The sequence below is a fragment of the Odontesthes bonariensis genome, chromosome 7, assembly GCF_027942865.1.
Source record: "Odontesthes bonariensis isolate fOdoBon6 chromosome 7, fOdoBon6.hap1, whole genome shotgun sequence".
Taxonomy (NCBI): Eukaryota; Metazoa; Chordata; class Actinopteri; order Atheriniformes; family Atherinopsidae; genus Odontesthes; species Odontesthes bonariensis.
This window is the reverse complement of record NC_134512.1, coordinates 29,244,069-29,260,349: the sequence shown is the minus strand read 5'-3', so window position 1 is coordinate 29,260,349 and position 16,281 is coordinate 29,244,069. Positions and strand designations below refer to the sequence as shown.

The following is a 16,281-nucleotide window of genomic DNA, read 5'->3' as shown; positions in this document are numbered from 1 at the left end:
TGTGTCATTGATTTTACATTGAAATGATGAACTGAAATGATTTCTAGGTTTGTTTTCATGCACCGCGTCAGACGAGCAATATGTCATCGCATTTTACAGCACATCAGCAGTAAGTCAACCGTCCTTCCTTTGAATAAAAGGAAGAGTCTTGGAGGATCCAGTTAAAATCTTTTTGATATAGTTTCCTTTTGGGAAGTCATTTTTTTCATTTATAGCTATTTTTTCCTTTATTAGCCCAAGATGGTTCAGACGAAAGCCCTAAATTGTTCTTAGTTCCCCGGGGAACCTTTAAAGGTAGTATAGTGGTAAGTACTACCTCCTGTAGGGGTCCTTAGGCAAGACCCCCTTACCTTGCCTGCCTACCTGTAAAGCGTCTGCCAAATGCATAAACACAACAACAAACATATGCACAGCAGTAGAACTGTTGTCCAAGTGAAATGGAGTCATCCGTAATACATCTGCACTTGCTGTAATGACATGCCATAATGTATGCTGTGAAAACAAACTGTTGTCATCAGAAGGAAAAGTGAGGAAGTTGGTCTGTGTGCCAAATCACAGAAGTTCACCTATATCCATATATATTATTTGGTTCAGTTAGGGGTAGGGTAAGGCTAATGTTGTGGTCTGTTAGCTTTACTTTAGACCTAAATTAATATGCTAAAGTTGAGGTTTGGGATAAGATTTCCTTAAGTAAACAGCACCCCAAGGGAGAGTGTTGTTGTCTAGAACATTCTCCAACACAGCTGTACTGCTGCCAGTGCAGTGGGGGAACCTCCATCTTTGAGTTGAAATGTCTTATTTTTCTTCAGTCACGTTACGGTGTAAGTTGTGTTGGAGTCGCTTTTCAGGATTACCTGGAAGTTCAGTTTTGAAAACAAACAAGTGTTTACTTTCAAAATTAAATTGATAAGTTTTCAAATGGCGCCACAGATAAATGCTTTGAGCAAGAATTGCACAGGGGGAACAGTATGTGATGGCATTAAGTCCAGCTGTCAGGATGGGTCCCCTTTGCTATAATAGACATATTAAAATTTAGAGGATGACAATTTCAGGATTTATACCTCATGAAGAAGTAACTAGTCAGCTGTATGAATTGTATACATGCATGAGCCTCCCTTCCAACCAAACACTGAAGGAACAGTATTTGTTGGCATCATTTCCAGCTGTCAGTGTGTGTGTGTGTGCACAGCTGGTAGGAAGTTTAATGCTAATTAATTTGTTCTGCAGTATGCACAAGGCACTAAGTCGTGGCATTTCTGCTGCAACAACTAAGATCAGTAGGTTTCATGCATATTAATATTAAACTTTATAATTGTTAGCTTAGCTTATCTGTTTTATGTGTATTTCTTTCAAAACTCAGTTATGTCTAATTATCCGTTGCATCAGGTTATTATCCGAGTATACATTAATAGTAGTTTTTTACTTTATGGGACGCCATTGATGAGGTTGGCTCCTCGGGGACTTTAAACGGAGCTCTTGTTGTGGACAGAAATGACTTGCTACACAGACACATTCTTGAGTGTTCTGGAAACTTTATTTTAGGTATGAAAAACTTAGAAACGACAGACAAAAAAAACAAACAATTTGATCTCATCTCTTCACAATTTCACAGTTAATGGAGAGAATACAAAGTACAGTTTTCGACACTGGTAACTTCTCTAAGTCGCCACAAAACTATCTTTTTGGTTCTATCGCACTACGTGCTTGCAAATATTTGGCAGGCATATCATTCACTTTAGAGAAAATCATTACCAATCAGTACCGATAGGCTAATCTGACTACGATATCATTACATGACATATTTAACTAGACCTCATATCAAACATTTAACAGAAAAAATCCTTCACCCAATGACAGAACAGAACACCAAGCAGTTGTTGGTGATTATAAAGTTTTTTTTTTTGTGAAAATCATTTTATGTTCTACTTGTGAACGTGTCACTTCTAAAAAATAAAAAAAAAGCTTTTGTGAAAGATGCCCTCTGACATACCCAAATCCACAAGCAGCCTTCAGAAGAAAGGACAAACCAAGGTACGCAGAGACGGGTAACGTTAGCACTGGTCTGAAAGTGTGTAGCCTATAATCCTACATGAAGTGGGCCAAAATGCCTGCGCCATCACCTTTAAACATTACGTACACGGTCTTTGTTTTCAAGTCTGGGTTAGGAACATCCAGATGAGTATGTAAAAAAAAAAAGAAAAAGAAAGAAGAATGTCCTGTTTCGTGCTCCCATCCTCTCTGGGGAGGGTCCATCACTCGGCTGGATTCAAACCAAACGTCTTCACTGCATCCACCAGAAAACTGAGTTCATTGCACAGAGTCTCATAGCGGTACGCCATGCGGATCTGTGCCACATTTGTCCGCCGGATGTCGTTTCCCTCTGGTCCTTCTTGTAAGTAGTTGCAACCAATGAAGTGTTTCTTCTCCTGTGGACATCGGGGATTGACAAGATGAAGAACGGATGTTGAACATGTGCTTAATGCAGTATTTTAGTTACCGAGCAGGCGGCGGGGTTTTTGTTCAGAGTAGCTGCTGGTTTAGTGAATCAATTGGTAATTATTTTGAGAAATGTTTCGGAGATTTAGCTGGAGGTTGTGCTCCATGAAAAATGTATATTCTCATTTTCTATTCTGTGTTTTGGATTGAATCACAAGTGCCCAGGGGAATCTAGAGCCAGCCACAGACCCAGTAGTCTTATTGTAGAGTAATATATCTCAACATGTTGCAATTGACTGGCTACGCCATGTGTGATGGATAATAAAATGACGGACAATGATGATCACTAAACCGTTAAACAAAAGACTTCCCTTCAGCAGTTTTGAGTGCAGTTCTGATTACAGACAGCAGATGGCAGTACATGGATTCCTCCAGACATGACGGACAACACAACCAAACTAAACAGATCATCTGCTTTTAACATCCGTGATAATGTCATCATACTGTTGTGTGATGACCGCGTTATGGATACAACGAATCTGTATCATGTCTATAATAGAGTGTGTTGACAGTAATGCGTTGCTCTTTCCTCCATTTCTTTTAGTTCCCTAACCGAGTCACGCAACAGAAAGAAGAGCGGTTTACCTGATGTGAGAGGCCGCTCTGCAGAACGCTGTTCCTGGCAATCTCACACAAATCGCAGGTGCTCAGCTTCCACAGCTGTCCTGCGATAGCATACTCCTCCATCAAGGCCTCCTGAATTATTTTAAAGAACAAAATGGTGGGGGGGTTATTTCCATACCTCCCAATACTTCTGCAACACATAATATAAAGCATAGTGATACTGATTTCTACATAGCAGTTATGCTGCAAACAAGTGAAACGAACTGCCAGTGGAGATTAAACTTTCACCAAATGTAGACATTTTTAAATCCAGGTTAAAAACATTTCTTTTCTCATGTGTCTATGCATGAAATCTGCACGATATCTTTTAATTTATCTAGACTGTTGCTTGTTTTTAAATTCATTTAAATTATTTTATTTGTATTTATATTCTTTATGTATTTTTAATGCTTCTTCCACTCCCTGCTGCAATGATTTTATTTTATGTAAAGCACTTTGAATTGTTTTGTACATGAAATGTGCTATACAAATAAATTTGATTTGATTCGATAAGATGCCCATGTGTCTCTGGATTAAAGCCACCAGGACCAATTCCAATATTTGCTTTAATTGTTGACTGATTTGAGATGTGGTTAAATATTATGATACTTCTTATGGTTCGACCTTGGTGTAGTGGAACTGCATGGGATCATCGGTGGACAGTGACACACACAAGCCCTTGTGCAGAAACTCTCGCAGTGGGTTTTTTGAGTACTCCAGAAACAGGCTGTTGTTGCTCAGTGGGGACATGGCAATCGGGACCTGGGCCAGGTAGAACAGGTACTGCAGCACCGGACTCTGCAGAGCAGGAAGAAATGCACACACACGACTGTAAGAGGAGTAATAATGCTGTTCATGTTGAGAGAATTACTGGGGGAACTTCATCACTGGAGGTTAAAGGAATGCATTTGACAGTTAATAGATAATTGTATCCCAAGCGACTTACAGGTGAGGAACACTAAGGGGGGGAAGTGGGGTTCAGTATCTGTCCCAAAGATGCACTGACATGTTGAAAGGGGAACACAGGAATCAAACCAGCAATATTCTGAGCCACAGCTGCCCTCGCTGTATGCAAAGGTTTTGTTTATATAACTGTTAGCCTATTTCCAGTTTCAGATGCTTTTACTTTTAAGTGCTGATGCAGTGTCGGGTCACTATAGCTGAAAAGCTCAGAAATAACCAAATTCTGCCTCTCTTAAATACATTTCAAATCTGTTTTGTCCTGTGAAGTTATACGTTTTAGGGTTTTTGTGCCCTTTACTGTTACCACTTATTATCTGGCAAAAAAAACAGGGGGAGACGATGGACTTCACAGTCAGCGGTCTAATTTTTGAGGAGAGCTTGAGTATCACACCAACGTGTGACTTTAAGGATGCACCTTCTTGAGGTTGAGTCCGTGGGAGATATTGTCGGCTGTCAGGAAGGCAGAGACCAGGTGGGTGATGGAGCCTGCTTCACCACAGTGGGGGCGAAACTGGAAGGTGTTCAGTCCTCGCTCCCTGTGCAGAGACACGCAGTTTGGTTTTTTTGTGCATGGCTGTACCTTAGGGCTGGAACATTTTACTACTGATGGATGCTTTGTTAGTTTTAAGTTCGTCTCGAGCACAACAAGGCTTCCCTTTATAATAACTCTGGGGGGGGGGATCAACATCCAAGAGTGTCTGTGTATCATTAATCAAATGAATCAAATGCTTGAAGGCCTGTGACGTCTGGTATGGGGTGTCTTTTTTCAGGTTGTCGGGCAGGACTTACTTGCGCAGGTTGTTGAGCACCATGATGTTGGCATACATGTGGAAGAGGTAATAGGTGTAGGGAGGGTTGTCGTCCGTGGTCCATGCCTCAGGCTTTGGGCTTTTGTAAGAGAACATGTGGTCACTGTGTTTGGATTCATCGTCCACGCTGTCGAATCCCGTCAGCTACAGAGGAATAAAAATAACATCACATAGGAGGAGCGGTTCAACACGTGGCGATGTCCTTTTACTGCTCGATCTGTCAGTCACTAGAAAATACTTACGTATTTTAGGAATACATGGATGGCTTTGTGCTTTTGAGGGTTGACTGTGGCCTCGAAGAGGGGGAGGAAGATGTTCTCTAGCATCTTGGCGAAGTTTGGTATCAATTTCCTTGACCTGAAGATGTCACTGCAAGACAAACGGAATCGAGTCAAACATTTCGCCGTTTGTTTGTTTACTCAGATCTCTATCTTTTGAGTGATGGAATTATTCGAAACCTTGCTGTCACTCACTCATTATATCGTGTAATTTTCTAGCACGACAGAAATGATCCTCCAAAATTTCTTATACCATCTCCAAAAATGCTAAATTAAGCACAGACGTGGTGTTTTTATTTAAAAATGTGTTCATTTTAAAATAATTCAACTCCTATGGCTGTTTTTGTTTTTTGTTTTTTTTAAATCTTACAGTATCTTTCATCGAATATCGCTACAGTCCTGTTGTGTCAACAGACCCATGTTTGTCTTTTTGACTTCATCTTTCAGTGAATGCTTACTAGATCCGAGGAACTTGGATCATCCATCTCATGTTGGACGAGTGGACTTTATGCTGGATGAACCATGTTGCGAGGCTCTGCCACTCATTGGGAGATCGGCCGTAAATGGACAGACGGGGCTCGGCGTGCTGGTACTTGCTCTCTTCCAGCTCTTTAGCAACTTCCTGAAACGGACGACAAAAAGGAGGAAGTTCGTGATGCCACTTCATTAAAAGAGAAGCGGGCTCCGATAAACCAAAGTCTGTTACACAGACCTAACAATGACCGCGTTAATGACTACACAACTGTGCAGAACCCTTATATTGTGTTAGATCTTTAGCTCATACCACACCTTGATGAGACGTGCAAAGTATTCTCCATTGATGTAGTTGTCCGTTTTCAAGTAAATCTCTCGCAGCTCACTCGCTCCCACAGGGTTGTACTTGGAGTTGAACTTGTCAAACCGATGAAATGTTTGTCTTCCCTGTGAGAGAAGTTTATGTTTAACACAATGTAAATTAACAGGACCAAACACTGTATCAAAAATGTTTTTGTTTCCACTGATTTTCTTCCTTACAGCATGCACGTCCAGTGAGTCCACAGTGAGGTCGTAGGGGTCCATGTTGAGGTTGTCGAAGACTTGTTTGAGTGTGATCTTATGGTTGCCTTTCTCCAGCACCACTCGGTCGGCCTCTGTCTGGTATGTGGTCTTTATAAATTTCAGCAGGTGCTTCTGGTTCATGCAGGCAGCAGCGTGGATGTGTGTGTCAACCTGTGTTTGGCACAAAGCAAACAGTGACAGTGAGTATTACCTTACTGGACAACTTCCACGAAAGTTAAGAATAGCATCCTGCCGTGGTGTGACAATTCTTCGTCCCAAGGGCTCAAACTTGAGCCACATGAATTGTCTCACAATTTCAGTTTCTGTTCCTAAGCTATCGTTGGAACCCAGCACTAAATCGGAAAATACGAACCAACCTTTCTAACGTTGTAGAAGTCTCTGTGTGGGACGCCTTTTAGCTCTTTCAGCTCGGCCATTTCATTCAGCATTTCATGAAGGTAGAATTTAGATTCCAGGAAGTTCAGGCGTCTGTGGCAGTAGGTTTTCCTGCGAGACGACACAAGATACCCAAAACATTCCACGTGTTGCATCTAAATGTGACACAAGTACTGACACCATCTGGTGAGATATCAGTCCAAGTAATATGAACATCATCAATAATATCAAAAGCCTTGTGTACTTACGTTGGGCCATCGGCTATCATCGCAAGCACGTGGCTCAGGTCTATAGCAAAAGTCTCCAGGTCAGGGTAAGGCAGGCTGAGGGGTTGCTGTTGTTTCAGTGCCTCAGCATCTTTATAAACATGAACTATGCCGTCCTTCATCTGCAGCTCATAGTTCAGGTTCTCAGGAATGCCTTCCATGGAGTACAAGTCCGCTCCTTCTTGAGGGAAGGGCCAGTTGTCTACAGACGATTGGAGCAGATTTAAAGAACGAATGTTGAGGATGCTTTGAGGTAGAACTGAGTTATATTGAGAAAAACAAATACAAAAAACAATTACACGGGTACATGTTAGCCTGGAACCTCCCAGTTCTAAAGGCTTTTATGTTTATGCATTTGCCAGATGCTTTTATCCAAAGCAACTTACACTGGTAGGATAAGGGGGTCTTGCCTAAGGACCCCTACTGGAGGTAGTACCTTTCATGCAAGGGATTTGAACCCAGGTCACCCACATGAAAGGTGGCAATCTCTACCAATATACTATCCCGTATCATTGTGTGACCAAAATACCTCTAAATGCAGTCGGATACAACGGATCGATCCAACCAGCTTTGCTGTCTGTCAGTTTTTAGCCACAGACTCAGACAGTGGGAGTGCTTCACAACAAAAAGGGATTTAGAACTCTCAGGATTATTTGCAACGCAAAAAAATAGCAGTGGTTGGTAGCATTACATTCTGGACCTCCATATTGATGCGTCTTCGATTTGCATTCCCTTCCTCTGTCTCTTGGGGGCTTAAACTCATCAGAAGTATCTGGATGCGTGTTGTTTTATCTGTGGTCAGGAATAGTCTAACTGACCTTGGCTCACACACTCCGCACATTGATACCGACACATACAAAGAGGGCTTAAAATAGCTGTAAAGAAGAGCTGATACACAATATGTTTCATGCTCGTCACATACGGCAGGGCTAAGAACAAACTGTGGTGAGTAATTAAAGTCGACATGGATCATTAGAATCTGGGCTTTAAAAGGACTCTAATTGCTGACATGTTATTGAAGTAAGTGCTGGTAACTGTCGGTGCCTCAGCATTTGCATCTACTGCATCCAGGCGGCTGGAGGAGATGGAAGGGGATTCAACGTTATATCATCAGTTTCTCATGCTGCATTAGATTTTGTTCTATTCCCAATAACAATACAAAACTCAAGATACTAAACTCATAGGAGCGCAGAGAAATGTGAGTGTAATCGTGGTCAGATGAGATGTAGAATCATCTGCAGTTGCTCAGGTTTAGCGTGACACCACAGAGTTTGCAGCTGGCCGGACTTGTGATAGAAATCTGCAGAATGTACACTTTTGCGACCGGTTTTTTTTTCCATTGAGGACCAGGAGAAGCCTGTAAGTGCCCTGACCTGGCAAGATCTCGTCCTCCTCCCGCCACTTCTCATTTTCAGCATTGCGGAGGAAGCGGGCCGTGGTTCTGGGGAAGCGGTGATAGGCCAGCTTGGAGTACTTCTCTCGGATGAACAACGCCTTCAGGAGGCTTTTGGTTGCCAGTTCATAATCCTCAACAGTGATCTGGAAACGTTACAGAAAGGTTTTCTCCGTTTAGAAAGCCGTCAATACATCGGGTCAAAAGGATTCATTGATAAAGTCCAAATGTTTTGATTGCTGATTTGGTGAAGGAACAATCAAATCAAAGTAAACAAAGAATGATAGAATTTATCTGAAACTTTAGTGCATGGTTAAATGCATGATGTTGCCTTATTTTTAAGTCCTGAATTTATTTTGGATGGCAGGGAAATCTGTAACTGCCATGGCTGTTCATATCAAATATAGTTGTGAGTCAACTACGTACCCCTGCACAGTAATCCCCACTGATGGTAACTCTCTGGAATTCTGGAAGGATCTCTTGCAGACTAGGTTGACATGCGGCTGGGGTTGGGCTTGCCCCAGACTGGGCCCAGTCAAGAGACGTGAGCGCCTGCGAAGATACCGACTGCGAACGCTTCAACAAATTCCTCTTCCTGATGACAAACAAGAGTGACATTACTCTCCTGATAAACTAGAGCTCGTGTCTGCTCAAGTCCCGCTTCCAAAAATTAGAATTTTTTTCTGCTGTGGGTTGGACATTGGTGAAGCAAAGGTGTCCACAAAGAGAAGCATGGTCGGTCAAACACCTGCATACCTACCTCTGAACGGACTCCTGAGACTGCTGCTCGGCCATCTCCTTCAGCAGCGCCCTCTCTCTGTCCTCATGCAGGCCGATGGGGCAGTCCTCCGGCACAGTGAACAGCGCCAGAGCATCCTTGAGGTTTTCCTCTTTCAGGGCAGAGGCGTACACCTTCTCGGCCATCACACGTACCTTCTCATCAACCTCGCTCATCGACATCCGAGGGAAAAGCCGGTGCATTTCTGGGAGAGTTGAGAGTTTGAGAATCAGCGAGTCACTTTTTTTCTTGTTCACAAAGGTTGAGATTTAAAAATGAGCATATTTCATATTTTGTGATGAGATGGGCTTTTGTTGGATCAGAATTTCTGTCATTTCTGTCATTAGATCTAATGACAGAAATGATTCGAGTGACATAGGCAGGAGGCAGACTGATGTTATTATGACAATCTAACATAATTACAAGGTTTTATCTGAACAGTGGCTGACATGTAATGTTTCATTACTTAAATGAGATGATATACAGCGTCACTTAAAGGTAAAATAACATTATCTTAGTGATGGCAGTAAACACAAATACCAAGAAGATGAACCCGAGACACTTGAGTTTGAGGCAGAGGTGGGGGTGTTTTGCAGCGCCTCGTCTTAGCTCACATTTGTAAACACGTCTCGAGTGGCTGACTCTTCTTTCTTGTTAGACCTTTTGCCAGTGAGTCGGGCAAGTTACAGTAAACACATTAAATCACCATCACGGCTGTCCCAGTGTGGCCGTGGGACCCCGTCAGCTCATTCTGGGGAAAGGCTCACACGGCACTGAGAACAGATCTGGCATCTGCTGACAGTTTGCTTGATAGTAACTTCATTCTAGCTGGCCTGGCCCTGTCAGCAAACCTTTTAAAATAATACATTGTCATGTTGAAATTGCAACTTGTACATCTGCGTCTGCGCTGAAGATAAATGAATGGAAATGTGCTTGAAACACCAGTGTTGAGTTTTGGTGTTCTCATGCTTCGGTTCCTATTGTTATTTCTGGAATGTTTGGTTTGTCAAAGTCATCAACACCACATATCTTATTATTGAAACTTTGCGTCAGATCAACATCTGTGCAGTAAAGAAAGAAAACAGCTTTTACTGTAAATGGGATGAGAATGTGTGACCCGGTTGTGGAGCAGTTGCTCGCATACCATCATGTTGGTTCCCAGGACCGTTTGATGGGAAAACAGTCATGGTTATTTGGACTGATCTGCTTCTCTTGTGTACCCACGGCATGAGCACCGATGCTATTTTAAACTCAAGACTCTGTGAATTTGTGTTTTGATCAGAGCAGATGAACGACAGCAGAGCTGTTTTTAAATAGCTTGGCCTGCATGTTAATCCCAGGTGGCGTGAAAACAAGGGCCGCCGTCCACCACCTCATTTGTAGTGGAGACGTTTGGCTTTTCTGATCACCCTGTCATCGCTAACATGAATAATATTGATGCTGCAGTCTGTGAAAATCACTCGGACAATTCTAGTATTAATATAGCTGCATATATTTGAATCAAAAGGCACAAAACAAGGTGCCTACATTGCACTGTATCATGTAACCAACTTCTCAGCCGCAGCCTGCATCCTATGTGCAACTCTATCCTTGTGAAAACTTTGAGTCATCTTGGCACCATTAGAGATGACACCAGTGCCATTTACCTTCACACTGGCATGATTTGCTGCCTGTGCCTTGACAACCACATTTCGGAAGCCGTCACTGCAGCTTAGCCCCTTGGCACGTGTACATTCTCCCTGAGCTGGCACAGCTCAGCAGCTTCTTGGATGACCTCGACCTTTTATCTCGTAACGATAGAAACCTGACATGCACAAAGCAGTCCGTACGGTTATAAATATCCTTCTGTTTTAGCGGTTTTCCTCGTTTAAAAGCGGGTATTCTTAGAAATCATTATCATTCAGACAGTAAACTGTCCATCAGACCTCAGTGCCCTTGTGTCCCAGGCAGCAGCCAGTGAGTGAACCTCTATATAACTGTCATCACATCACATCTCGGCATCATTTCACAGTTTTACGATTAACAGGTTCAGCACTATCTGTCTCTTACCTTCTGCTGTGATTTGGGCCATGTTTGGCTCTCAGTCTCTGCCTGTTGAGTGAAGTGTTTCAGCTTTCATGTGTTTGAATTTGTCTTTTTTTGAACCCTAAACTCTCAGCTTCAGCTCCACTGTTTCACACGTCAGGAAGCAAACCCTTTTAAGAGTTGCTAAGGCTTCTTGACGTCGCTTTGGCTGTCCTCAAGTCTGGTGTCTGTATCTTTCTTGTATCTGAGATGCTTCTCCTCGGGGTTCTTACTGCGACTGCCTCTATCTCTCTTTGCTCCGCTGTTTATGTGGTCCAGTGACTGTATCTATAATGCAGCTGCTGGTTGCTGCTGTCTTGAGTGTCCCTTTCTAACTCTATTTTAGGGAGTTGAGAACATCATGGCAACAGTGGCTTCTAAACCGAGCTGGTATGTCACAACTGGCTAGTAACATGTGAGCGGCTCTCTGTGATGTGGGGCACAGAGGAGGGAATGAAATATTGTGCTTCTGTGGGTGATACTAAAGCCCGGGCTGTACACAAGTCAATAACTCCATTTTTCAAAAAGGACACAATACGGAAACAGAGATCCAGAAATCTGTGGACAACGACAGGATTTTCATCCTTTTGGTTCTGTGCAACAAGCTAAATTTTCTGATGGAATTTTCAGGATTTGCAACCACTTCCTTAGACAGTCTCCTCACGTGCATAGGCTGAAAGATAACTGTAAAAAATGACTAAACCAAATGTTCATTTCTACAACTTTGTTTAAAATGCCTTGCAGGTAATGGCTGCCTGCATGCTGGCGTCCGAACACAACAGCAGCTTTCAGATTCCACACTCGGAATCAGCTTCAGAACTTTTATCTGCTTGACTGAATGAGAAATATGTGCAGAAATAGCTCAGACATGTCCACAAAAACACTTTGGAGGGAAATGTTTGACTACCTTTCTCCCTTAAAGAGACACTATAATCATCCACTTAAACAATGTTTGAAAACAGTTAATCCGCGTTGTAGGTTGAAGTACAGGTTTATGCAGTTGACTTAATCATTACTAACTTCTTTAATGAGACACAAAATTGCCTAATCTTTTCTATAAATAACAGAAACCCAGTTGCTGCCTTGTCAGTCAGTGTTTGTTTTCTAATTGGGTTCATTTGTGCATATATACAGGTATCTGGAGTACACCCACATATTTTTCAGTCAGGATTAAGTGTGCATCGCATTCAGCAGTGAGCTGTCTGTTACTTTTCCTTTTCCTTGGCTGGTAAAGGTGTGACCTGCCTCTGACTGACTGAATACTTGTTGCCTGTAATTGATGCGTTGGTTTAGTTTCAGCAGCAGGCATAATTGCTTAAAGTTAGAGTCAGCATCTCACAGTGGGTGGGCCATCACCTACTCAGCACAACAACGGCTTACCTGCCTATTTGGTTTGCTCCAAGTAAGAACAAAATAAAAGATTAGCTGACGAGATGAAGGAAAAGAAAAGATGAAGTGATGCATTCAAACCAAACTTTCTGTTTTCAGAAAGAGCGGTGGGAAAACAGACTAAATAATGTACCTCTAAATTACACCAGAGCATCATTTTACTATCATTACTTTCATAAAAACTGTCCAACTTTCACAGCTCATAACAGTGTGCTGCCAAGAGATGAGCTGTGCGATTAAGTCCCCGTCCAGCACCGCTGACAGAGGTGGATTTATGCTTCAACAGATGTTTCATAGGCTGTTCTAACGCTGCATTTCAAGTGTGAGTTCTCTGAAGAGCCTATTGTTCTGTATAACCGTGTCACTACAACTCGTTTGTCCTGAATGCGAGTATGGACTCACCCTTTCCCATACATGGTGTAGACTGCTGCTTATAAAGGGGTGTGTCCCTTCTCCTCATTTTGATTGACCTAGGAGAGAAAAAAAACGTTGGTTAATACCGGATGAGTCGGTCTTGCGCAGCCGACAATATTCTCCGTCACGTGTGAGCATCTGGGGGGAGAGCACAACAGGACACAAACCGAGGAAGAATTCAAGTATAAAGATGGAGCAGATTGCAACGATGCGTCTGAAAGTAAAGTCTGTGTAGGGAAACAAGTGCTCGGGAAAACTGTTGAGTGTTGCAGGCTTTACGCAGGACTCTGGTGGACAGCCGTCCAGCTGGAGGGCCAGTGGAGTTGAACTCTGTTCAGCACACACACCGCTCTCAGTCATCAATTCATTCATGACATGCAGCGACGTCATTTATCAAGTAATTCATCCTAACTGTAAGTTTGAGGGATTTATTCATTTTTAAGACTTTTTGGTTTGTCCTGCGAATGATCAAAACTAAAATCAGTCTCAGCATTTATCTGGAGTTCTTTTATTTAAGGAACGGAGCAAAACCAGAGGGACTAATTGTCTCCACTCTGTGAAATGGAAATATTGTTGTTGTTTTTTTTTCACCCCGTAAAAGGCTAAAAGTGCTGTTCAAGTACTTGTAAAGAATTTGGTAAGTCCAGTCAGGTTTTTCTGCTGGGAGATTTTAGCTCTTTTTCTTTTTCCCCCTCTCTTTTTGAGTCACACTTTTCAAGGTAATGCATTTGTGGTTGGACAGTTGCTGCTGTCATCTGACCAAAGCTGGCAGAAGCAAAAGAAGGAGAAAATGGAGGCGATTGAGAAAGTTTCCCTTTGAAAGCTTGGTTTTGGAATTTCATGTTTTAAGTTATTTTCTCTGACAGAAGCCCCATGTAAAAGCACAGAAGCATTGCAACACTAAGTCACACTTGCATACTTACATATCTGAAGGCTGGTATTCAACACGTACACATAACGCCAATGGGATCAGGCCTGACTATACATTAAAAAATGTATGCACCGCCTTCAATACAATAGTGCCAGCTCAAACAGAATGGGGAGTTTGATGTTGTTATTCTCTGAATCTACGAATGTCGACTACAGAATACCACAGACGTGTAAACATTACCCCCATAAATGTTCAAAACAGCATGAGGCACACGTGTACTCACATTGGGACTGGAATGCACTCTGTTCAGCTGACCATATTTGGAGGTGTTCAGGTTCTAATAATGATCAGACCTCAGTCAGGTTATCGTGCACTCAATCCAGCAGGATAACTTTTTTTCCCCCAAAGCCTTTCAAAGCCACACAAAGCTGCTTCCTCCTACTTACTTAAGCAAGTCAGACAAAAGTAGATACTTACTGTCAGTCATTGTGTAATTGTGCGCGGCACATCAACATTTCAATGTGTACAGAGCACAAGCAGCGGCAGCACAACCAGGTGTTCGCTTCTCCAGCTAATGGGGGTAAAACAGGGGTTCTGATGCGACATAAGACTTGCTGAATGACCTCAGATCGTCTGAAGAACAACACGGATTATGGCTTCCTGTTCCTGTATTTTTCATTTACCTCTACTGTATATTCTAATCCCCAACAGGAAACATTCAGCTGACAGTTTGTCCAGCTTCTCTCATTTTGCAAATGGCACATCAGCTTATTTTATACCAGTTTGCCACACTAAGAATAACATTTTAAAAGGAATTATTTGTGAATTTTTATTGAAGTCTGTCGATAACTGCTGGAGGGACAGCCGTGCTTATTGGTATAAATACACATTGAAACCAGAGGAGAGTTTGTACTGTAAACACCTTACTATCTACAAGGCAGACTAAATTATATTTTTTAGCTGACACAGAGCCCCTGGATGATGAATCTTACTGTGTTTGATGACTTCCTGTTTGGATAGACTTGATTAATTGTTGAATGTAAGTACCTGCATACCAGATAAATGCAATCTCTTTGACAGCTTATAGAATCCTACTTGGTCACTGCACTGTAACCGTCACATTTTCATGAAATAATTGCTGCTGGTTCACTTGTGGCACCAAAAGTGTACAAACTGTTCAGACATGCAGGGAGTGTCCTGACGTGTCACTTTTATTTGTATAGATCTGTATCACATCCAAAGATATCAGCCAGTAAAACATACCTGTTTTAACCGTAGCATCCGCTGAATCATAAGCTTACTGGAGCAAGTGTGTATGAGTTAGCCAGCGGTTTAGCCAGCGGGTTTTTTTTCTTACTTTTTAGTACTTGCTTTTTCTCTTTTAAAAAAAATGTTTATCTTTTTTAATTTCTTGTTTCATGTCTGTTGTTGCTGCTGTGACAAGTGAATTTCCCCGTTGTGGGATAAATAAAGTACAATCTCTTTAATGTCACGAACGAGTGAGAATAACATGAATGTTGTCATGGCATACAAATGCATTCATACCTACAGGAGGCTGCAGGTCTGGTGTACCTGACCAGACTTGCCTTTGGAGTATGTGAAAACTAGGGCAAGAACACACACACACTTGCATAGAGAAAAATGTACAGACTCAACAGAAAGAGCTGAGCCTCGGGATAAAAAACCCCCCAAAAGTTTTTCTTTCCAGGCAGCTGTGTTAACCACAGTACAACAAGTGTTACTCCTAAGATTCAAGTTTGTGACTACAGTCGCTTTGGAACTATAACCTAAAAGGCTGGAATTCTTCTATTTCAATCACCTCGAGGTGGACTGTAAACTGTAAACAGAACAGAGCACCTTCACACACCCCCAAAGTCAAGCAAGTCACAGGAAGTGATGAGAAAAATATGGAGAGCTTATATAAAGCGAAACTTAAAGTTAACAAATCTCATGCATAAAGAATCAGTGACGGCAGTCTACTTACTGTTGTGTGTACTTCCTGCAGGGTTGTGTTAAGATCTCTTGGGACCTTCGGGAGCCCTTAATAGGTGCAAGCTTGTCAGTGCAGCCTCTTGCAGATGGTTTACTCTTTCACTGCCAGTCTGGGGTGGATACGCAGTGCGCAGTTTAAAATGCATGCAGTTTCAACACTGGAGTTTCAGGAAGTGACCAGCCTTTATCTCGCTCAGTGCAGTGGAGGAAGTGACGGAGGAAGCTTGTGTTCAAACCAGTATTTCACTGTTACCCTTTCAAGAGAACATAATCTATTTATAGACCACACCCATCTTTGCTTATTCAACATGGGCGGTTCATTGTTTACTGGGATGGCTGTGTTTCACAATGTCCTTCTAGTTGGATTCTGATGGAACAAACAACATGTCAACAGTTTTAGGGTTAGGGTAAGGATTTACAGCAGAAAGGTTTTAAAGCGAGTTTAAATTCACTCCTCCGTAACATCATGACATTGGTATCTGATACCAAGTCAAGGTGTTCCAGTCACCGATTGCTGGAAGCAGGTTTATG

General features: G+C 42.2%; 1 protein-coding gene across 2 annotated transcripts; it reads right to left on the bottom strand.

Annotated features, from left to right (window-relative positions):
- Positions 1-1,512: 1,512 nt before the first annotated feature.
- On the bottom strand, positions 1,513-15,953 carry ampd3b (adenosine monophosphate deaminase 3b). 2 transcript variants are annotated; one of them, XM_075470482.1, is made up of 16 exons: positions 15,743-15,953; positions 12,876-12,943; positions 9,003-9,225; positions 8,669-8,837; positions 8,223-8,388; positions 6,832-7,051; positions 6,565-6,694; positions 6,164-6,358; positions 5,939-6,070; positions 5,608-5,771; positions 5,114-5,240; positions 4,852-5,015; positions 4,478-4,598; positions 3,724-3,897; positions 3,082-3,192; positions 1,513-2,426 (listed from the first exon to the last, which is right to left on the bottom strand). In XM_075470482.1, the coding sequence occupies exons 2-16, from the start codon at positions 12,931-12,933 to the stop codon at positions 2,253-2,255; spliced, it is 2,328 nt and encodes a 775-aa protein (XP_075326597.1). In that variant the 5' UTR covers positions 12,934-12,943; positions 15,743-15,953; the 3' UTR covers positions 1,513-2,252. The 2 variants fall into 2 exon arrangements, with proteins under 2 accessions (XP_075326597.1, XP_075326598.1); XM_075470483.1 differs by lacking the exons at positions 12,876-12,943; positions 15,743-15,953 and adding an exon at positions 11,070-11,477.
- Positions 15,954-16,281: the final 328 nt, after the last annotated feature.